This window comes from Pecten maximus, chromosome 15 (assembly GCF_902652985.1).
Source record: "Pecten maximus chromosome 15, xPecMax1.1, whole genome shotgun sequence".
Lineage (NCBI taxonomy): Eukaryota > Metazoa > Mollusca > Bivalvia > Pectinida > Pectinidae > Pecten > Pecten maximus.
The window spans coordinates 26,805,192-26,830,109 of record NC_047029.1 but is presented as its reverse complement, the minus strand read 5'-3'; the positions used below and the strand labels follow the sequence as shown (position 1 = coordinate 26,830,109).

At 33.5% G+C, this 24,918-nt stretch overlaps 4 protein-coding genes across 4 annotated transcripts; 1 reads left to right on the top strand and 3 right to left on the bottom strand.

Annotated features, from left to right (window-relative positions):
* Window positions 1–537: 537 nt before the first annotated feature.
* LOC117344046 (ciliogenesis-associated TTC17-interacting protein-like) lies at window positions 538–8,853 on the bottom strand. The gene is made up of 10 exons (XM_033906645.1): window positions 8,680–8,853; window positions 7,305–7,414; window positions 6,360–6,628; window positions 5,852–5,938; window positions 4,137–4,197; window positions 3,808–3,914; window positions 3,390–3,514; window positions 2,947–3,023; window positions 2,309–2,397; window positions 538–2,083 (listed from the first exon to the last, which is right to left on the bottom strand). Exons 1-10 carry the CDS (start codon window positions 8,700–8,702, stop codon window positions 1,832–1,834), a joined length of 1,200 nt encoding a protein of 399 aa, XP_033762536.1. The 5' UTR covers window positions 8,703–8,853; the 3' UTR covers window positions 538–1,831.
* A 269-nt stretch (window positions 8,854–9,122) lies between these two features.
* LOC117344045 (ASNSD1 upstream open reading frame protein-like) lies at window positions 9,123–16,856 on the top strand. The gene is made up of 4 exons (XM_033906644.1): window positions 9,123–9,216; window positions 10,909–10,962; window positions 14,235–14,310; window positions 15,870–16,856. The coding sequence occupies exons 1-4, from the start codon at window positions 9,178–9,180 to the stop codon at window positions 15,944–15,946; spliced, it is 246 nt and encodes an 81-aa protein (XP_033762535.1). The 5' UTR covers window positions 9,123–9,177; the 3' UTR covers window positions 15,947–16,856.
* Window positions 16,857–18,634: 1,778 nt separating this feature from the next.
* On the bottom strand, window positions 18,635–20,483 carry LOC117343348 (cytochrome c, testis-specific-like). Its single transcript, XM_033905689.1, has 3 exons — window positions 20,448–20,483; window positions 20,054–20,267; window positions 18,635–19,452 (listed from the first exon to the last, which is right to left on the bottom strand). The coding sequence occupies exons 1-3, from the start codon at window positions 20,481–20,483 to the stop codon at window positions 19,307–19,309; spliced, it is 396 nt and encodes a 131-aa protein (XP_033761580.1). The 3' UTR covers window positions 18,635–19,306.
* A 1,149-nt stretch (window positions 20,484–21,632) lies between these two features.
* Window positions 21,633–24,533, bottom strand: LOC117344044 (cytochrome c, testis-specific-like). The gene is made up of 3 exons (XM_033906643.1): window positions 24,404–24,533; window positions 22,567–22,733; window positions 21,633–22,301 (listed from the first exon to the last, which is right to left on the bottom strand). Coding segments are annotated over exons 1-3 (321 nt in total). The 5' UTR covers window positions 24,406–24,533; the 3' UTR covers window positions 21,633–22,149.
* Between the last annotated feature and the right edge of the window lie 385 nt (window positions 24,534–24,918).

Below are 24,918 nucleotides of genomic sequence, written 5' to 3'. Positions count from 1 at the left end.
AGATTAGAATTTTCAAACTATTGTTACAAGTTTTGAATGAATGAGGATACATTATTAGGCATTGGACAGGACTTCCTAGTAAAATCCAGGTGTCTTAGTGGTAAAGATAGTAAAACAGAGAGTGATTCCTGTGAAGAAAACAAAGTATCTATAATTACAAAATAATGCCACATGAAATTATAATGACAGGATCAGTCAGCTTTGTGTGTATTTACACATCATTCAAAAACAAAATAAAAGATTTAATGAGAATTAATATTTTTATTGAGACTGAAAGATAAGACAATGTTCTGAATTTTACTGTATAAAATTAACATACTATGTACAAAAATCATTAAATAGATCATCATAAAAAAATATTTACATCCATGGGATATCGATTCTGTATAAAATATTTGTTCAATGGAACATATATTTCTAACCTCGCTCTCATTTCTCCCTCACCTATTCACTTTTTCTCTCAAAACATACTTCATTTTACACAATTACTGTGAGGTCTTCATTTTTGCAGGTCAGAATTTTTTCTTCGTAGGTCTCTTTTTTTTTGCAGCTTTGCTATTTATTTTTTTTTTTTAATTCTTTTTTTAGAAAAGGAAGTTCAAGTAATGTAAAATTAAGGTTTTCTGATAAAGACTACATTTCATCAGAAAGTCATTCAATCTTTATTTGGCTTTAATGAAATTGATTAAACAAAAATATATAAGTATTATATATAGTTTGATTACTGTTATGCACTGGTGATTTGTACTCTGTAATTTAAAGGCTAAAAATAATAACTAAGCATATGCGTATGAGATGACATGCATGAATTTCTTTAAATTTTTGGCATGAAAAAATGTCAAAGAAAAAATAGATCTGCAAAAAATAAAGACTTCACAGTAGAAAAGTTCACTATTTTGTATTATTTAAACTGTAAATAATGATGTAAAACCAGACTTAAGTAAGTCATGGTATAACAAACATGCAAGGACGGGGTTGATGTTGAAGATAATTGTTTCATATTAAAACTAAATTTGATTTTAAAATATCTATACATAAACTATGTATACAGGTACAACATCTTCATTGGTCAATAGAATATTTTATGAAAACAACAACTATATAACAGCAGTTTCAGCACAATGCAATATTCAATTCTTATTGCTACTAAAAATACCTAAATTTCTAAAACAGATTCAACTGAACTTCTTGCTCGTAAATTCAAAATATTCAACCTCTTTGAATCTTTACAGAATTTCAATACTGTCTGATCACTGAAGAATTAAATAAAACATGCTTTTAGATGTGTTAGCTGTGTAATTGATAGAACTGCTTGCAAAAATCTGTTGATTTTATTCCGATGAGAAAGTAATATATTTGTCTATAAATATCAAAATTTCAAGCAGTTTGAATTTATCAAGATACACTGGTTGGTTGAATTTGTATAAATGACATTGTATAAACGACAAACTATTTCAAGATAGTTTGGAAAAGTCTATTTCCAATACTTCAGAAATACAATATTTGATTTTAAGGATCTGGAATTTTTAATTCAGGATTTTATCAATATAGAATATCCAGATTAAATGTTATGAGAAAATCACAACGTACACATATTACAAATTAATAAATCTTACTGTAGTAAGGTTCTGCAATTCATAATATAAATATTCAACCCAAAGTATTGGAAAATTTCCATGGGAATCTTTTTTGAAAAACAACCCTCATTAAAAAGTCCTTGAGACTGAAGACAAAACGGACATCAGTTTTCAAAAAGAAACATCCTTCTGTCAGACTTCTTCATGCAGGTGATGATAACAAATAAACAAAGGTCAGATGTCCAAAATGGACATTATCGCGTTGGTGCTCGAAGCTGGTCAATTTTTGTGTTGGTCCTACTGGCTGGGAAAGGTGTTGGAGCATTGGAAGCTAAGTAAGGTGTAGCATCAGGCATTCCAGGAGAAAATGCAGAGAAATATTCAGCAGCAAATTGTACAACATCATCTGGTTTCCGGAGAAGTAAGAACTGGAGAAAATCTGCGAGTAGATTTTTAAGTTCAGGATGATGGCGAACATAAGTCCCATGGTCAGCTTTTAATTCGTCCTGTACAAATAAAACAAGGAAAGTTAAAATGGAAATGATGAAAGAGGAATCAAACACGGCCAAGATGTAATCTGGAGATTTTGTAAAATTGCAAAACTGACAGTGAATGAGTTTTACTTTTCAATGTTTATACTTCCATAACTAGTCAAAGTGTGGTGTTGTTGATAAGACTGAAATGTTGTATCTTAAAGACAACTTTTATCTGGAAAGACCTAAAAGAATTACCTTCCTGTCAAGGAACTTTGAATAAAGCTGCATATCTTCATCCCACTGTAATGATCGCTTCTCAAATGTTGGCTTAGGTGGTTCTTCATCTGGAATTTAAAAAAGACATTTTCTCATGAAAAATATGCTAAACAGCATGTTTATGAAATTGGGAAAATCATAATATAAAATAAATAAAAGGTACATGTAGCAGCAAAATATTTCTTTATGTAACCCTGGTAAATACTAGCTGCAATATACTGGTTGGCTAGATCTTCAGCTTGATTAGTTGAGTGTTTATCTAGAGGTCCTGGATTTGATCCCTAGCAGAGGCAATGATTTAAGTTTAATTATGTAATCTGAAAATCAGATACTCTGTCACAAATACACTGGCATAAATGTACCTATATCTAGGTCTTGTATACTGATGAAAGTCTTAATAACAGAATCCATTTTCCTGAAATTGCATTATCCCTTAGTATATTAAAATTGTAGAAGAATATTTTGGAAATTTGGTCTTAAATTCTTAAGTTGAAATAGACTTAAACTTGCCCTGATGCCAGCCCCACTGATTTGTTGAAACAAACAAACATTTGGTACAGTAAATATCCACATCTAATCCTCTTAAGGAAAATAGTGGCCAAGAACAATGTACTGACCTCTCATAATAAGGTTTGGTACTCTGGCCAGTTTCATTGTCACAGGAGATCCCACCTGCACACGATTTGTTAAATGTCTGAAAAAATGAACAAGAACATTTCTTTAAGGGTTAAAACTAAGTCAATTTGTAATATCATTCAGGCAGCAGTGAAAATTTTAAGAACTCTTGAAAGATTTTTTCTACCCTGATTTTAAGGGCTTTTCATTCTCAACAATCAAGTAAATACATGCTTGATAATAAAATGATTTTGAGAAACAAGAACAATCTCTTGAAAGATACAGGTAATACAGGTAACATGTAAACTCTCAAGATGAATTATTTTTAGAAAGTTTAAATCATTAGAAACCAAAATGACATGTCTTTAATATTTGATCCCTCTGGTTTGATTTCCCTTAACACCTCCATACCCCTGGTAAAGAATGTTATCACTTAATAACCTACCCGTCCTGCATAAAATATGACTGCCATGTTGTAGGGAGGTCCACGACCGAGTTGATCGTCCTCTCAATCCCGTACACACGAATTTCAGTCCCGTCAACCGTCTGTGTCCGATCCTCTAAGGGACGCTAGGAAAGCAATATGAGGCAAAGGTCAATTATACATTTATTTTTAATATTTTCAATGCGATTTGAATTGTCTCCTTTTGAAGTTTCAAATTAGATTTAATAAAATCTGTTTAACAGAACCTAGTTTTTGGTCAATTCTCCATTAAAATTTCAATGGCACAGAATTTCAAAGGTTTATAAAACTGATCAGTTTCTTCTTGATTTTTGCCCAAAAAATTATATTCTTGTTATGTTGACACACACTTGTATGATTGGACAATTACATCAGGTAGATATAGAAAGTCTACACTTACATATATAACTGCACATATATTTGTGTCTGAATCAAACGACAGTAGTTGGAAATCTTCAGAGTGAAAGTTTTTCTCAATCAAAAGTCTATGTAGCAGTAAATTGGATCCTGAAAGAGAAATTCAAATTAACTACATTCTGTCATAATTTTCATCAATTTTTATGAGCATATTGTAGAAAACAGATCTGACAATTACAAGCATAGCTTATACATTTCTTCTTGTTCAAATCAGGAAACAAAAACAAAACATTTTTTTCCAGATTTCATGTTTTTATGTATGTTTAAATCTGTACTTGTTGTTAGAAATATAGGGAATTTTTTTTTACTTACCCTCAGATATAAATCCACGCATCTTTGATAATTCAATGCTCCTAGCTGATCTTTGAATATCCTGTAAATGTTAATTCATAGAATATGTATAAAAAAAATAATGACAGGGACCGGAAAATTTGAACTTACATACATACAAGACTGATTTATGGACTAACATACAAGATTGATATGTTGTTTAAGAAAATACCAGTGAACAAAAGAAATTTTAATTATGAATTTGTCAGATCTCTAATACCAGTAATTAGGTACTGGTAAAATTTATATTGACTTTGTTAATTTTAACTTTTAAGGAAGATAAATATGAAAAGTTTTAATTCATCATCAAGTATGTATAATTGATTAAAGTAGTTATATAATTAAACCTGATTATTGTTTTTACAACATGACCCAGAAACTTCTCTGGAATAAAGTTATCAATTATTAAAAGTATTTGAGAAACTGTATTGTTTTTTTTTTTTTTCAAATAATCACACACAAGTGTTTTTCAACATTTCTTAAAGAAACAGTACCATTATATCTCCCTAAAAGACCTCTTGGCCAACTGGTGTCTCCATACAATAAAAACACAATTAACATCTATCTTAAACACTAAAAGTGAATGTCAATTTATATTCCTCTGACATTTGTCCATGGACTGTTTTTTTTTTTTTTTTTTTTAAATAAAGAGTGTTAAGTTTGACAATGCCATTTCAAAGAAAAATTGGTTGTAATTTTAATACAACACAAACATTTTTTATGGCCATATGTGCTAATCAGATTAAACAGCTGTAAAGACCTGGGAACTAGTTGATAACTGAAGAAACAATAAATACATATTACCAACATGAAGTTGAAAATTAAAACAAAATCAAATTTAAAACTAAACATGACCAGATTAATTCAGTTTTTCGAATAGTCTGTTATGGACCATGCAGGACTTACTCATTTGGCTGAGCCACAAATTTACCATGTATAAACAAGTAATGATTTTAGTGGAGAAAATAACAGTTCTTCAATTAGAAATCCTCCTCAATCCTCCAGGGGTTACATTCACTTTCACTTACTGCATCCCTGGAATATGTCATGGTGAAATTGAAGGCACATATGCCTGACTAGCTATTTATATGGGGCCAGGATTTCTTTTGAAGATCACTGAGGAGAAATTCAAAGCCAGTAAATTTAATGGTATGGAGACCTCAAGATTGATTTGATGTACATCAAAAAATAATACCTTGACTAATTCTCCCATCAATGGGTGCAGAAAGCAAAACTGAATGTAACCCCTGAAGTAAGGAGGAGGATGAAAATATTAAAAAAAAACCTTGAATATTTACAGTAGTCTCCAACCAGGGCTGTCATGATCAAAGGAAATAACAATTCATAAAAGAACTAAAAATGATAAAAAAAAATTCTTCATACTGTACTTAAAAAACTGATATGAAAATGTGAATCTATGACCAAATAAGGTAATACATCCATCAGTAAAAAAAAATGTTATCTGACATGAAACATTGAGTAAATTATTGTACTACATATAACTTGAGATAGAAAAAAGAATATAATGTCCAAAACAAAAACTGCTGTCAAAATTTAATGTTGAATCCCTCAACACTACAGAACATACAATGTATAAGGAAACCTTGGCCTTTTATTAAACAATTCTTACAATCATGCAGTGGTATAAAGCAGGACGATTCTTTTCTCAAAACTGAAAAAGTAAGGCTGATACATACCTCTCCTTGTGTAATTACCCGGTTCACAACATAACAGTCCTCTTGTTTCACTATAAATGTTTTCCTGTCCAGGGGACAATTTTCAAGCTGAAACAATGAAATAATTGACCTGATTTTGTTTACCGGTACTATAGATTTGCAAAATGTTCATTAAATGCCTGTTTTTCATGTTTATCTTTGTGTAATCAAAATATTTGTGAATTGAACATTCAAATGAAGGGGAATGGTGGGCTTATTCCTGAATATTTGGCTATGCAGAGAAAATGAAAAAAAATAGGGTGGTGGGCTTATACTTGATAAAACAAGTTACCTTTATATTATACAGTGATATATTGTATACCCACTTAAAAAATAATTAATATCTTACACAGATACCCAACCAGAAAGCTGAAGAGTGACCTTATACTCTCCACTTTTACACTAACTTATGATAATGTTAAAAGTCATACTGCAATTTTTCATATAAATTATTAAACTCTATAAAACAAGAAAATTTGACAAACATTACCTTTACATATTCATGATGTTGTTGTTCAATGGTCTCCAGATTTTGTCCGACATACGCTGTTATGGACGTGCCACAGGGGACACCATCTATAGAGCCATGACTGTTTGCATGTATGAGATAACAGTCTTGCTGTTTGTGACGTGTTGGCTCAACAGACACTGTAAATTCTCCCAGTTCTCTCCCTTGTTTTGAACCACTGGTGTAGGTGTCCGATGAAGTTGTCAATAGGCTGTCGTCAAACATCAAGTATTTAAAGTCCTCTTCCGGAACTATACAAACAAAAATGAAAGACATTTTATTATTTTCTAAAGCATGTACACAAATTTCTAAAATTTCACACTAATACCAGAATTTATATATACTACAAAAAAAATAAAAATAAGTCCCTCTAATGTCATATGCTCCATTAAGTTGGGCCAGAACTAGCCCATGCCTCCTCTGGCCCTGACACCAGGCTTGGACATTAGGACAGACATCAGTGTGTCAGAATGCCCATGTCTGGTGACAGGGCCAGAACAAACTCAAGTCGTTTAGATAAATGGAATATGATGTTCCACTAGAATTAATAAAATATTTCGTTGAGAATGTCTTATTTGAGGATTCCAAGTTTTATTGGTTTATCCAAACCTTTCATTAGGTGTGCACGTTTGGGGACATAAAGGGGAAAGAACGATTCCATTTAGCAAACCAGTTTAAAGATAAATGGAACATTCCTATAGACAGAATACAGTGTAGGTGTGCTGTAGATGTGAATCCCTATAAGATCCATTGCGGATACTCAAGTTCCCAGTCCTCACTAATACTGTTTCAATAACATCCTATGAATGGGGACACCAAAGCTCATTTGCTGAAAATTTCTCTGAGCTACAAAACATGTTTAAAGTTTCATAGACTGAGGATTACACAAGTACAGAAACTGATATACCTCGACCATACACAATTTACCTATGCTGTCCAAAAATTTGACGGCAGCATCACTAGGCTCTGGTATTTCCTCTGGAACGGTTTCTTGGACTGTTGTGGGCACCTGGGATGGTGCCTCTGATGTAGTCACACTGCAAAAAACGACACATTTATCATTTATTTGTCTGAAAGATTCTCTGATATTATAGTGTCAGATGTACATAATGCACCATTCTTCAACCACTAGGCAGTTGTGACGTCAGGACATGATTTACAAATTTCATAAACCTTTAACAGTTTGCAGTTAGTCTAATAGAACTTTGCTAGATTAAGAATACCATTGTGACATTATTCAAAAGATAGCTAACATTACGATTTCATAACCAGGGCTCAAATGACGCCTATTTAGTTCTTTCAAAGCCTGCAGTGAATGTTAAAATGACCTTAAGCTTAATATTAGAAAAAGTTACAGAGATGTTATACCAGGGACATATATAAATCTTATTATACGTCCCTGGTTATACTGATCTAAAGAATTAAAAATCCTTTTTTTTTTATAAATTCAACTATAGGCCAGGCGACTAACTTTTCCAATTGGTGTCCAGATTTATAACTTGGTAGCCAAATAGGCCACCTGGTAAAAATATCCACTTTGAGCCCTGATAACCACAGAACCATTATGGTTGACAAAATGAAGACAAATCATGGTATGTACAAATATATTCATTTGTTTTCTTTGTGTATCTCTAATGCCCTTGGATTTTTTCTTGTCCTGTTAAGATAGTGCACTAAAACACTACTGAAACACAGCTTTCAAGCTTAAAAAGTACTCTCTTAATGAGGAAACTTAATAGCAATATGTATAAGTGTTAACAACTGTAGGATATCATGTCAAATACTCGCCACATAGTCTTTGCAATATCGTTATATCAATATTGATACATGGCAAGCAGGTTTCAGAGTAAAAAAAAACAATCATGCAGTCGGTAGCTACTATAACTAGGAGACATTTTAAATGGAATTTTCAAGTTGATTAACACTTTGCAAGCCTTTAATAACTGCGTGTATTACTGTATAAGTTTTACTCTAAAGTGGTATATTCCTTTGGCATAGTAGTTGCATGACATCACCTCAATACGCATTGATCAAAAGTTGATGGTGGACTAATTTAAGATAGATCTTGATTAGGCTATACCCCTAGGGAATTATAGAAACTAAAAGGGATCTCAGTTCTGAGAGAAGATTGTCAAGTAATAATCCATGAAGCCCGTATTTCACAACATAACGATCTCAATCTGATCGAACTACCCTTATCAGCATCGCCCAAATACTTGTGAAAAACACTATTATTACAAAACATCCATAACAAGGTATTGTACAACAGTATAATTCCAAATTTATGCTAAAAAATACCAACCTTGTTATCGTTGTTGCACTCATCGTGTTGGTTATGCAGGCTTTTACTTTCAGACAGAATTTAAATTCCTGCTTCTGTCCAGATTAAGCTAAAATAGTGATATTTTCAACTTTTATCCATCTGTCAAGAGTAATAATGTCTCTATGGCAATAGCGATACTAATACTACTTCCGGTAATTTCAATATGGTTGAATTCTAATCTGTGAATCGGAGTGAAGATTTATATTTCCGGAACGTGTTAATATATATTTTTTGACCTTACAGCCATTTATGATTAAATTAGAAAACACAATATTAGCGAAAGTTGCAAAAGTTAATCTATGCCAAGATATTTTTTAAAAAATCAAATAAAAATAAATTACATTTATTTTATGATAAAGATTATTTTATCATCAGGATTCTGTCATTCTCCGGATGCTGTTTATTATTTTAGTGTAAGACCCATTAAGGGAGATAATCGTTTACAAAATTTCGTGCGTGTTATACCACAAAAACAGCATGGAGAATTTGGACAAGAAATTACAACTACAGCATCAGGTTTCTCTTTACATATATTTTCCCTAAATGTTTTGTTAAGAAAATATATGACCACAATTCGTTCTGTGTCATATTTGTACCATGTGTACTGTAGTGATATTCCTCAATGTCCGTTTCATAATCAGATAATATTCTGTGGTCTACTTTCACTTTCAGTTTCTGAAAAGGAATTATACAATGTGTACCGGTAATTATGTGTTTCGAGTAAGAGAGTCAATGGTATCTTTTAATTTTCATTTGTTAATTGTGTCAAATTCTTCCATTATCCTAGATTAACACTTACCAAAACTAGTAACAAAGACCCCAAACTTTATATGACTGAGATGTACATATATTAGACCAGAGACTTATCCTTTTCTTTTGTTTTTCTATGTCTTCACCCACAAAGAAAAGAGTGTCAAGCTTCAGGTTTCTCCTATGCGAAAGTTTAAACAAAGCTATAGGTTCTGGTCATATTAGATAGAATAGTTCCTGCATTCATCAAGGCATTGCTTTAATAGGAGATAAAATGCAATCGCTGACCATGCTGGGATTTCAGATTATTAAATCATCTGACCTAAAGCGTCAAGACGACCTGTAGGCATTGTGCTTCATCTGTCGTGTGCCGTGCAACGTACAGCTGACCGTCCATAAACTTTTCACATTTCACCTCTTCATAAGTTCCACTGGTGAGATTCTACTTAATCTTACCGGTACTTGAAATGATCCTGAGATGGTCCTGACCAAGTGTTGTTATTTTTTGTTCTGATTAGTCCAAAATCCAAGATGGCCACCATAGCAGCCATCTTGAAAATCACATTTTGAAACTTCTCCTGTATACATGTATCACTGGAGCCACTAAGCTGAACTTTGGTGTCGAGGATTGATGTTAAGGGAAGGGAGCAAACAAAGTGCTGTTACCTTTTTGAGGCTGTTGGTAAAAACATCATGGCAGCCACAATGGTCATTAAAGTAACATGTTTGCACAATCATGGTTTTACTGAACAACACCTATTTTAAACTCCTTCTCAAGTTCCATCAGTGAAATGATCCTTAGATGATCCTGACCAAGTTGGTTTTTTTCGGCTGGTCAAAAGAATCACATATTACTTGCTACTATGACAGTATGTATACTAAAATGTAAGGGTAAAGGTCAGATGGCCATTATAAGGTCCACGGGCCTTCTTGTTGATGTAGGACCTCTCAACTGTAGACTAATCTAGCACCACTTATTTACAATATTCTTAACATTAAATTTACCATAGGAAAATACAGCATTACAGCATAAGGAAAGTTCAGGACACCAAGGCATGGTCAGTGACATTAAGATGCTACTGAAATCACATCTAAACATTAGTTTTCTCTGATACAAACTAATAAATCAAGAAATATCACTTTGTTGAAACAACAGTGATAAAAAGTTCCAAACTTATAAACAAATCCTCATACATTGACCTAAATAATTGAAAGGATGGTATTGTTTTTATCAGTATGTTGAATAAATTGTACTGTATTTATCCAATAGTAAGTCCATGCCTTGTGGAATATCACCCTCATATATTAAATGCTTTCAAATTGTATTAAATTGCCTGCAATAATACTGCTTCTTTGAGCCATAATTTATTTGTTGGCCCCCAGGCTTATAAATACAGTATCAACATTACCACATTTAACATAATAAGTATATGTTGTTTTCCTTCAATTATTTTCAAGATAAAGGAAAAGGAGGTGCTTCAAAGTGAACTGTCAACATTAAAGAAAGAAGCAGTAAGTTTTAATGTCATTTTTTTAATTCATTAGTGTATTTTACCTGGTACATCAGCTGTGACTTAACCTAGGATGTATTACTTAAATTTTGAACTATGCTGCTTTTTAGGCTAAACGTAACTAACTGCAGCCTATTGTCATCACCTCCAGAGTCATGTACTCTTACAATCCTAGAATTCTGATTGGTCCAAATGTTCCAATACCTTAATAACAGTCCCCTAGTAATGGTTTTGACATGATGCTTGTTCTCATGTATGTAAAGTTTGTGGCGGTTAATAATCAGTTAAGTGTTCTGAAAAGAATTCCTAAAAGCAAATTAATTAAACATACTTTTACAGTGATTTTGCTTTCTCTAACTTAAGTAGGAAACAAGCATTATAAACTGCAGATTTTGGGAATTTGGCTTAAGTGTGAAATAATTTCAAATGGGAATAGGCTCATTATAACCCCAAAAAGACTGTCAATAACATATATATGATTTGTAAAACTAAGGTTTGCACAAGTCATTGGTAAAAAAAATTGCTAAAATATTGAAGCGAAAAAAGGTTGATTATTTCCCTTACTCAAAATTATTAAATTTGAGTTCTGTTTCTTCATTTTCGCATCCATACTATAGTTAAATTAATTCATTGCATAGACAAAATTTTAGACTTAAATAATATTGGAACATTATTTTGATTTTCAATTTTAAAAGTTGTCAGATATATACTGAAACGAAAAAGAAACGCAACATGGAAAATTGTGATTAATTTTGTATTAAATATACATATCTGTATAAAAATCGCGGAAATAAACATGCACCCTGCCTAACACCCATACCAATCTTCAAAATCACCCAAGTGTGACTATAGAGACCTATGCACTTCCGGCGCGGTAAAAACATCAAAAACCGTGCCTGTACAAACATATGCGTTCTTTTTTCATTCAAACCAGTATCAATTCATCACTAACATTGAGCCACATCATCGCCAATACTTTTGCAAACAATAATTCCTTTTACAATTATGCCACGGTTATCAAAGGTAGTATATAGGTCTCTGGTTGATAGAGGACGTGCTATAGCGATGCTTCTGGCAGGGAACACGCAACTTCACGTCGCTCGACAATTCAGAGTTCACAAATCGACTATTAGTCGATTAGTTTCACGTCTTAACGCAACAGGAAGAGTCGATGACCAGCCGAGATCAGGACGTCCACGCGTAACGTCGCGACGTCAAGACCGGGTTCTTAGGTTGGCACACCTGCGTAACAGGAGAATAACGGCCGCTGAAACGGCAAGGAATACGATTGGTAATCATAACCGTCGAATTCATCCCCAAACAGTGATCAACAGACTGCGTGAGGCTAATTTGCGTGCAAGGCGACAGTACGTTGGTTTACCACTAACACCGCAACGTCGAGCACGTCGTATGCAATGGGCAACGGCACATATGCCCAGACGTTTTCCTATGAGACGTTGGAGGTCTATGCTCTTCACCGATGAATCTCGATTCACGTTATTTCGAGCAGATGGCCGTCAACGTGTGTACCGGCGTCGAGGCGAACGTTTTGCTGACGCCTGTGTTTTGGAACACGACCGATTTGGGGGTGGATCAGTTATGGTTTGGGCGGGAATCTCCCATGGTTTGAAGACGCCTTTGGTGATAGTCAATGGGAATTTAACGGCCGTACGCTATCGGGATGAGATCCTTAGGCCCCATGTTGTGCCGTTTGTTAGGCAGCATCATCTAACCTTTCAGCAAGATAACGCGAGACCACACGTTGCAAGAGTCTGTAGAGACTTTCTTGCGACACAGAACATTGTTCCTATAGATTGGCCTCCATATAGCCCCGACCTGTCCCCAATCGAGCATTTGTGGGATGAATTAGACAGAAGAATTCGAAATCGCCGTAACCCCCCAAATACCCTCCCTCAGTTAGCAAATGCACTCGTCCAAGAATGGAATAACATTCCAATACGGAAAGTCAATGCCCTGATGAACTCAATGCAACAAAGAATTAGAGATGTGATAACTGTTCGAGGAGGACACACACGATATTAGGGCACGGTTTCAAAACTGCTGCCATTTCAACTTGGATTCACGTAGGGTACTACCAATCATGACCTTCTAGCAAAGTGACCTGTTCTTAAAAATCTCTAAACATTTAAAGGATGTTACCTCAATCCTAGAATTCTGATTGGTCCAAATGTTCCAATACCTTAATAACAGTCCCCTAGTAATGGTTTTGACATGATGCTTGTTCTCATGTATGTAAAGTTTGTGGCGGTTAATAATCAGTTAAGTGTTCTGAAAAGAATTCCTAAAAGCAAATTAATTAAACATACTTTTACAGTGATTTTGCTTTCTCTAACTTAAGTAGGAAACAAGCATTATAAACTGCAGATTTTGGGAATTTGGCTTAAGTGTGAAATAATTTCAAATGGGAATAGGCTCATTATAACCCCAAAAAGACTGTCAATAACATATATATGATTTGTAAAACTAAGGTTCACACAAGTCATTGGTAAAAAAAATTGCTAAAATATTGAAGCGAAAAAGGTTGATTATTTCCCTTACTCAAAATTATTAAATTCTGTTTCTGTTTCTTCATTTTCGCATCCATACTATAGTTAAATTAATTCATTGCATAGACAAAATTTTAGACCTAAATAATATTGGAACATTATTTTGATTTTCAATTTTAAAAGTTGTCAGATATATATACATATATATATATGGGGCAAAGAAGTAATTCAAACAGTGTAAACAATAAGGTTTGTTAAATTTTCGAGGCAATCCGCCCCTTTATCAAAACACAAAAAATCACAAATACAAACACGGCCCACGTTTGCCGAAGGGTTCATTGTGGTTTCTCCAGTTACTAAAACATTATTCTTATTGTATTTTATTGTATTTCCAGTACTTCTTATATATATTATGTGTTTGTATTTGTGATTTTTTGTGTTTTGATAAAGGGGCGGATTGCCTCGAAAATTTAACAAACCTTATTGTTTACACTGTTTGAATTACTTCTTTGCCCCATATAATCATTACAAGTAATTCGTATCCTCCATACATTTATGTGAGGATCCAGTGTTATCTGGATTATACTGTTCATATTACTTCTTTGACCCTTACATATATATATAGGTTTACTATGGATGATGGAAACATAAAACTTACTTACCGGCCCAATGTTACACTTTTGGAAAACTATATATATTTATATGTTGTACATATAATTGACCTGTGACATTATCAGGTTTAAACATATTCTTTTATAATTTTCAGAAAGTATACAAACAACAACAGAACAGCAATGTGTTTTTCCTGGCAAACAAAGACAATGTTTTTAGTGAATGCAAAAGTAAGTACATCAGTATTCAGAATGGTATGGGATTTATTTCACATAGAGCATTTTTAAGTGTTTTTAAGTAGAATTGCATTGAACTCGGTTTTCATTGAGAAATGAGAAGGATATCCAAAACTTAAATATTATATTGCAATTATAAACCTCAAGAAAATGGTGTTTTTAGCATTAGTGTAGTTTTACAAATTGACTTGACCTGTTCTGAAAATTCATGAGTACACCTCTGAACGAATTCAGTATCAAAATCAAAATGTAGACCTGTAATTTGGTATATAGCTGTATAATGATAATTTGTTTTGATTATGATCAATCAATTTTTCCCAGAGTTATCTTTTGGACATAAAAAAATAATATCCATCGAGTATGTATAAAATATGTATAATCTTTTATATGGGATGCAACTTCAAGTGACTTCACCTTCATTTGGTTATTAATTGCTTAGCATTACTTAACGAACAATCCTTGATCAACTAATACCAGACTTGTTCTTAAAATTCACGAGTACATCCTCTAAACAAAGCCAGTAAAGCATTCAAAACTTCTCTTTGTTTATAGAGGTGGAGCATTCACGTTATTCTGACACATGTATCTAGTATTTAAATGACTAATGGTTTAATGAAATTATAATGGGTTTTAATCACTGACACATACTGGTATATAAGTCAAAACCCCTAACAAGATCCTCGTTTTAAAAAATATCTCCAAGAGCCAGTCACCATATGGTTTACTTAACATTGTAAATGATAACTTAATACATTGGTCACCTTCTGCTGATATTTCTGTACTACATTCTGTATGTAGTGCTACTTTCCTGAAACGCACTCTTTACCATATCCTTCACCTTGAGGTTTCTGTCCTGGAGGTTGGGCATAAGAATTGTTCTGCTGTCCCCATTGTATGATCCACAGAGGTGATTAAATTTGGGATTTTATCTCCTCTCTTCATTCTAAAAGACTTTCCTCTTTTTCAAATACGGCCTTCAGGTAAGTGTTTGCCCCAGTAATGAACACAGGCGCTTGCATAGAAAATGAGAATTAAAAAAAATAATGATATCAGTGGTATGTGTACTGTGTAATAGGGTTAACAGATTACACATACCACTGTCAAATAATTTTTTTTTGAAAATCACATTTTCAATGCAAGCGCCTGTGGTAATGAAGGCCTGATAGCTCAAATAGTTATCGTTTGTAGGTCCAGCTGTCAAGTCCATGTTTGGTCATTGCATTTTCCTCTCCTGTTACATTTGATGCCGAACTGAATAGTCACACAGGTGGTACACAATTGTATAGGGTCCTGTGTGTGTATTCATAGTTCTATACTTTGGTGGCTCCAGCTGTCCCTGATTATTCTTCTACTGGAACAATAGCCAAAAGTATAATGTTTCCATCTAAAAAAAATATGTAAATTGGTCACCAAAAAGTTCTTGAAGACCGAAAAAGGGAAGAAGCTTGATGTTCATTTATGATTGGCTTTTCTCTGCGAATGGATGTTTTTCCCTCCAGAAACTATTTGAAGTAATAGTTCAAAGTTTGATTTTAATTTTTTGTAAATTACAGGAACCCTAGATAACCTGGCAAAAGAATACAAAGACATGGAATCTGCTGGGCCCTCTGAAGATCAGGGGGAAGAGTAAACAGAACCTTAACAAAGTGGGAGGAAGAAATGGAGCGAGACCAAAGACAGAAGAGACAATGGAACATTTAATTGTTCCTGGGGATCAAGGGGAGAAAGAATTGACCACACCCACAGACTCACAGGAGTTTATCTTAAGGAGGAAACTTGAGTCACATCCAACAGAAATGTGTGAAACGATAAAAATAAACAAACATGTATACACCTGGTCCAGTACAGATATCTATAGGAAATATCCACCATCATGACTGGACTGTGCGAAGTGTTTTTACAAATTCAAACATTATATCATAAAATATGAATATTTTTGTGAGTATGATTCATCAGGTTCCTCTTTCCATAAAGTATGTGTCCATGATTCTAACTCTTCAACCTTGTTGTCGATAAGGTCTAGTACATTTCCTGCACCGGACCTGAATGTTATGCACTTTAGGATCCATATGCGCCTAGACTATAACAGATTAACAGGTCCCTGAAAGTCTAAAAATATAGATATGAAATATGATTTTAACATTTTTATGTAATATCTATATATTTCTTTCTTACATTTCATTGATTCTTATACATACCAAGATATTCAAATAATTGTGTACATCTTGTCCCACTTTTATGGTGCAATTGAATACCGGTAAATCAGAAATGTCAGCATGTTACTTGGTGTGGTAAAAACGTCGTCCAGGACACAAATCATTTGGCATGGAGTTATCCCCCCTTGGACCACCATGGAATAAACCTTCTGGCTATCATTTTGAGTCAGTGCAAAAGATCAAGAGGCAGTAAATTGAACTCAGAATTATTTATATAAGTTTACACATTCTTCATGTTATCCAGATTGAAAGCTGTGATTAATTGCCACTGTCCTTGTTAAAATAAAGTGTTTTTGCAAGCTTGCAAACACAGTTACAAAGTCATCAATGTTTGTGTCGAAGATTAACATCTTTTCAAATAACCTAAGTTTTGTCTACATTGATTACTCTCTAGATGCAAGGTTTTGTGATCAGTTGTCTGGTACATCATGCCACTTTTGCAGACTATCTTCACTAGAGAATTACATCTCTTGTGAGCTAGTATACCTGGTGTAGATTCTAGTATTAAAAGGTGAAACATTGTTCAAAAAGATTTTGATAGGAGTAAGGTCTCAAAATGTCACCTTGTTTAACACCAAGATTTTAAGGGAAGGTATTAATACTAAATTTGTTTTTCTCAAATTTGACCAGTGATTTGTAAAATATTATCTGATTATATTGTAAAACTGAGACCTACTGTCGAGGGTCAAGTTTGATGCCTATGTATATGACAAAGGAGGTCTATAAAGTACGGTAAGTAAATACTGGCTCCTGTTTCTTTAGTGTTTCTTAACTTTAAATTTTCCATAGGATTGAGAGTTATTGGAATTCAAGAAAATCTCTTGGTTACAGAACTTTAAGTTCCTTAATTTTGGAGTAATTTCTTAAAAGATGTTTTCAATTCGGGGATTTTTCCTTAAACTTTGTAGTACTTAACTATGAAAAGCTTTAAATTGGGGCCTGTATGGTCTTACTGTCGAATTAGGCAAGTCTTCAAAGAAACCTGCATAGTTGGTCATGTGACATCATACCTTTTAACATTTGATGAGGAAAAAAATACTTGCTGCCTGACAGTCATTATTTTTCACTGAACAACCTGCTATACCTAGGTAAATCAACTGATCCAGTCATGATTTAGGTTTACTAATACATTACAGTAATCCTTAAAACAAATTAATTTTCTTTATTTTTCTGTCGTTTTTTTTTCAAATAATTCATGAAAAAAAATGCATTACATGTTTTACAAATTAACCTGGAATTCTTCAGTTTTCTATACTTCTACTCAGAACATGATCTGTTTTCCATTCTTCATCATTCATTCACATCACTGTAACTTTGTAAACTCTTTCATTCATTAATTCATTCACATTCATTCATTCATTTCCCATGTAACTTATAATGCCATTCATTCAATAAATGTACATTCATATAATCATTTCCTTCAAATTCACTCACTGTTTCAACCCAACAAGCAAACAGGTATTTCATTCTTGGAAAATTTCATATTTACTTTACAAATACACTGTAATCACATGAAAATTCATTCTGATTCTCGAAGACCCATACAGATCAACATTTACACTTTAAGACATTGTTTTTAACACATGGTTCAAAGTTATTAAAAGAAACTGATCAGGTCAGTTGTATGTATAGATCGATTGGTCATGTTACATACTCCCTGGTAGCTCTCTCACTGTGATTTTTAACCCAGACACTATAAATACCAGTTTGTCTCTCTTAGAGAAAATTACTTTGTCATGGTGCCAGAATAAAGTATGTAAGACATGATCTGAAGATGCAGTTTTAAAAATTTGCGACTTTGGAAGTTCTCTCAAAAAATCTGAATGTCTTTGTCTAACTCTGGCTGATCTGTCTGTAAAGTGTAAAAATTAAGTTAAGGTTAAATTCTGATAAAAAGGTGAAAGGAACTTGGCACAAAGTCCTAACCCATACCAGGTATATGTATTATGTAACAGATATGGGTCAAAGAAGTAATATAAACAGTATAATCCAGATAACACTGGATCCTCACATAAATGTATGGAGGATACAAATTACTTGTAATGATTATATGGGGCAAAGAAGTAATTCAAACAGTGTGGACAATGAGGCTTGTTAAATTTTCGAGGCAATCCGCCCCTATATCAAAACACAAAAAATACAAATACAATCACATAATATACAATGTATATAAGAGGAACTGGAAATACAATAAAATACAATAAGAATTATGTAACAGAGATATACAGGTACATGTATATGGTCTCCATTTGGGAAATTGTGCCAAGTGACCCACTGATAAGGGTGACAGCAAAATAGTTATTTTTATCACATCATGATAATATTGATTTTGAAAAGATTTCAAGATATTTTGAATAAAAATTCCCAAATATTTTCAATTTATGTCTGCTCATTGCAGATTGGGGCCATTCCTGTTCCGGGTTTCCTCATCCGAGATTTTACAGATGCCTCCAAATGTTTTCCTTTTTCACACTAACTTGTTCCAATGCTTACTGCATTTTTTAAAAGTACATATCCTTTTAACTCGGATGAATATGGCTTACACTTCTTGTAACCTCAAAGATGTTAAGCGATATTGTTAAGACTCCATAGAATATTCCAGCGGATGACAATATTAACACGTACTATATTGCATGGAAACATCAAACTTGAGGCAGTTATGAGTACATGAACTACAGTCTACAATGCATCCAAGCTGATATATCAAAATCAGCCTCCAGTCTGTATAACACAGTTAAAGTAGCACATAAATAAAAGATATTTTCTCTGGTCTGTCAGGAAGTTGCTTCCTTGAGAAAGGCTATCATATCGTTTCTATCCTGGGCATTTTTCAGTCCATTGAAAAACATCTTTGTCCCAGGTATAAATCTTAATGGATCTTCTAAATACATAAACAACATGTGCTCATTCCAAATGATACCTGAAATGAAAAAATGATAACAATCAGTCACACAATTTAATAAATGTGTATACATGTTCTATGTCAAAAATGTTTTCATATATATATCCTGGCTAATAACAATATTGACATCAACAGGAAATTGTAATACGTACTTCAGAATTGAATATCATAGTTCTTTCAATATTAATCAAGTTCAATTAAACTTCTGTAGTACTTCTGTATTTATTCTGAAATAAGTTAAGGGGGCGAACACGGTTAGAGTGCCAGGCCGGCCACGTAACCTCAGGTGAAGATCCGAGGTGCATGTCATGGTTGTGTCCTTGGGCAAGACACTTTACTCTTATTGCTCTGGATGGCATGTGACAGACCACCTTCCTTATATCGTTCAATGAGGTAGTCACCAACTACTACAAAGAGAACCCGCCTCAAAATGACCTTGGCTGTTCAGGGGAAGATAAACCCAACCAACAAACCAACACATTATCTCAGCCTCCAGGGGATGGGTTTATTACAGAGCAATGCAATGCAATTGATAAGATTTCTAATGAACTTCAATAAAGTATTTGGTGGGTTTATTACCAGACATGGGCTTATTTTTTTATCATTCCAATCACTGTACCTTTATACATATTTGATGGGCTGTAGTTATAGCCTTTTGCTGAACCCGTCTGCCTCCCGAACAGTCCATGAAGGTTTGGCCCAACCTTGTTAGACCCACCCTTTTCCAAGGTATGGCAATGGGCACACTTTTGCATGAATATTTTCTTGCCTTTCTCTGCATCACCTGGACCAACCTTTTGTGGCCTGTTAAAAGTAAATAAATACACTGTACTCTACTTTACCTGAGGATCAAGGATGACAGTACATGCCCCAATATATAATAGTGTGCATAATGGTCTATTGTCATTATGCACAAAGAGAAAGTTAATTGTCATCAATGTGTAAAAAGATTAAAGTGAAATCAAATGAACATTTCAAACTTATGGTAATTAGAACGAATATTCATATCCTACCCCTTCCCGATACTCCTTTATATAATTATATGCCATTTTTATCCCAAAGAAATTGAAGCAAAAAAAAAAAAACGTCCGACATATTACAAAGTTTCAAAAGACTTTTAACTTCCAGACTTTTAAACTAAATTTTAGTGAATTGGATTCATGAACAATTGTATAATCCTTTTAATCAATTTCTCACAATATCATGAATATGGGGATTTTTATCCCAAAATATAAAAGTACACAAAAACACAAGATAATTTGGTAAATACTGGATGTAGGTCAAGTTCAAAATGTAGGTCACAGTAGCCTACTTATGATACATGATACAACTTGTGCCCCAAGTATGAAGTCCTGATGAGAATAAGTGTAGCAGATAGAACCTGGACAATATAGTGTTATAGTCATCGGTCTTTTTTAAGCTATAAGCCTCTTGACCTCCTTGATATAGATTCTTCACCATCCAATGGAGCTCTTAGTGTAGGAGAGTCTGGACAAGCTGGATCTTTGATGTAGGTCAAGGTCGAAATACAGGTCAGATACCAATTTTGTTAGCATCTAATTTTGATTCTTCATAACTTTGCTTTGTTTTGCATCAAAATGTGCATCAGTAATAGATCTATACAAGCTTTTACTCTCAGGTAAGATTATTTCTAGCTCGACCGACCAATTTTGCTTCGTTTCAACTCAGCGACATGACATTTTAGACGACTTGTTTGAAATATGCATCTGATCCAGCCTCTGCGAAATGTGTGCCAAGTCTACATCATTCCTGATGTTGGTCCTTGTTCCGATTATAACCGAGCCAAGGACACTTCCGCCAAACCTTTGTAATATTAACTCTTCAAATGCAACTTCTGTTTTATGATCTTAGATGTGAAGAAATTTAAAACTTCCATTTTGTAAAAGTCTTAGGAACTACCTAAATTTGCAAAACATTTTCTGTGGACAGTAATTATATATATGATAATGCTGACAGTATCATTTCTGTCATATATGAATATTGTACCAGGTATTTATTTTTTTACAATTTGTTAACTATAACACCTGCATTTTTTTTTATTCTGCAGTTTAGATTTGCGAGTAGATTGTTTTTCCAGTCATACATAGATATATTCATACACCTTGCTATCCAAGGTGCTGAGGAGTTTGGATGGACTTTGTTCATCGTTAGCTTAAAAGTAATGACACACACACCAATAACATTTCTATCTATTTTATTAAAACCTTCACTCAACTTAACATGTACAAGCCCAATGGAAACGAGATAGAAAGTATTGACATTGTAGTTAAGATCTGTAATAATATGTAGCCATCCGGTGACATTTGGGGTAAATTTGGTCATGTTTAATAATATAAAAAAGATAACTGAAAATGAAGCTACCTTCTCTCCTCATATTTATCTTACACTCACATTAATAAATCTCAAAGGTTAAAAATATTCAACTAGCTTATATACAGCAAAATATTACTTAGGACTGCCATTTTCTGATGTAACAGAAATATTTATGCTGAATGTTATGCAAAATAAAACTGACAATAAAATATGCCTGTAAATAAAATATTCAAGATGTTCTTGAATCTTCTTGCAGCAGAATGACGATGATGGCTCCCACTTGAAATTTGACTTTTGTTCACTTTGATGACATTAAACCAGTTTTAACACTAAGAAATCACTTCATAAATAGTTCAATTAATTCATCTAAATATCCTGTCATCATACGTTATCAGAATTTGACTTGATGTAAGCAATTAAGTCTTTTCGTTCCTTGACCTTCTTGATACCAGCAAACACCATCTTTGTTCCAGGGATGTATTTCTTGGGGTTCTCTAAGTACACAAACAGCGTATCCTCATTCCAAGTGACACCTGCCAACAAAAGTGTAAAGAAGATATTTTTTAAAGACTACCAAAAAGAAAAAAAAAGATTGAGGAGGTTCAATAAAAATAGTTTACATTCAAATGCTACATTCCTGAATTCATAAACAATTTAATTTCCATGATTAAGGTTTCAATGATGTAATACAATGGAGAAATTTCAAATTTGATGGAATTGTTAATTTTTCATATATTTGGAACCGAGAGAGATTAATGGAAGATTTATTTGTAAATAAAGACAAAAAAATAAACAAACCTTTCTTCTTGTTGGCATCGGTGTAAGAAAATCCTGATGCTTGGCCAGATTGTCTTCCGAAGGCTCCATACAGATTGGGTCCTACTTTGTTAGCACCGCCCTTGTTGATGGTATGGCACTGTGCACACTTCTGCACAAAAACTTTCTTGCCTTTATCAGCGTCTCCCCTGTAAACAAGTTATTATAGGAGTTTAACTCATTTTCATTAAACTTTACCAACTCTAAAGGATTCATTATTAGCTAGTCTAACTAGATCTGCATACAGGGATGACCTTCTTATACTAGGAATTATATTACAGTCACTGTATACTGACCATACTCAGAGTAGCCTCAGGGCATCATATATGACCATATGCTAGAAATAGCCACAGCTGTATACATGTGACAGTATATGTAACATTCTTGACAAAATTAAATGGAACACTCCCAATGGGTTTTCAATAGGCCAAGTTTCCTCTGATGACTTAGTTCATAACATTTCAAACATTCAGTTTTGGGAGTGAACTATGCATCTTATCTTAATCAATTAGGCCTAAGTATGGCATTTGCTACACACACTTTTCCTGATCAAGTTTTAAATATCCATAAAATCGATACTATCAGAGTTAAATGTACGTATATGAATTTTCATGATTAAAAAACATGCATTTTGCATATGAAATTACAGCGAAAAAAAATTGCTATTAAAATTAAGTATGAACAATACTGATCATGCTAGGTCTTCGCAGTAATATAACTTTAGTTGACAGACAAGGTCACAACTTTTTTTAATGAATTAGTTTAGACGTATCGCTTTTCTCCTGTGATGATTCAATTATTTTCCTTAAATGTATTGCAATGATAATAACGACCTGTTGGATGTTTGCCAATATATATGTTTTCACACAAACTTTATAGGTTTTAAACTAGGCTACTTATACATTCTGAAAACTTCTCACAAGATGGTTGTATATTGTAGACTTTTTTGGCATTTAGTTGTCATTTATGAAGTTACATAATCTACTGGATTTCTTCGAGAAAACTTACCTCTAAAAGACCTTCATTGAGGACTTCTGGTAAAACTCCGTAATGATAACAAAAAACAGAGATCCATGATAACTTTTACTCGATTCTTGACACGACAAAAATGTTACTAACAATTTGCAACCATCTTGGAGTTACCTAAGTAATTTGGTTCAATTTTTCATCGTTCAGGGATCCCTAACACTGTCACTATGCTTCAATTACATACTCTAGTAGAAATATTTTATGCTAAGATGTTTTAATTTACTTCCCAAATTCAGTTATGTAACGTTAACTTGATTATGAAACAACTTGTTTCCCTATAATGTAATCACTCGAACGCCGAAAAGTAATGCAACTACCAATTAAACGAACCGTCTGACCCATAAAATTGGAAAATCTGAGTAAATGAAATGCGTGAGGTTGTCTTGACTTTTGTGTTCCCAGCTGGGGGTATATTGACCTTTAAACCAACGAAACGTCACACGCACATAATCGCTGAAAAAAACCCGACCCTAATCAGACCACGATCTTGAAAACATTGTAATGCAATGTTGTTCATTTGAACACTTAAAAACAGATAATCGTAATGTCAGACTAGTTACGAAATGGCGAATTGAAAAAATACGTGATGTAAAGACACCGAATACAATGACATGTGGTTGTCCTTGAATCCTGGGGAATATGCCGGTCTCGATATTTGGTGTTTTATACCACCAAACAGTACCAAACCAATCTAAAAATAATGTTGAAATATACAACTTTAACCAGTTTCTATCGAATTACCCATATACAGTGTCGATTTTATAATTCCCATTCATGAAATTATACTTACATTTTCACAACGTGTTGCCGCTGGTCTCACTGGGTAAAATCTACCGGTCGAAAAGGACGATTCGTGTGACGTCACAAATAGGCACATAGGACGATTCCATTTTATGGTAGGTTTTCATTTACATAAGAAATTCCTAAGAAGAAAAACAAATCATTTGGCATTAACACAAAGGCCATTACTTGAAGATTCAAAAAGATAGAAATCTGAGATAAATCCAGGCAAACAATTAAATTTCACAAACTTTTGCTCGACAAATCCTCGTGGAATGTATGCTAATGTTCCCTATACACAATGGAATAGACTTATACTCAAAATCTAAGAAGGTTATTTACTAAAATTATGTTTTTAAGAACATATATAAGTATTCTACAATAAGTTTCTGTTTTCATACATAAAATAATGTTTTGTTTTGAGTGTTTATTTTCTTGCGAGGAATATTATGTAACCTTCACCTTTCAGCGTACGGGATTGGATTTTTTCACTTCCGGGGCGTGTAATCGGGACCAGTCATTGCA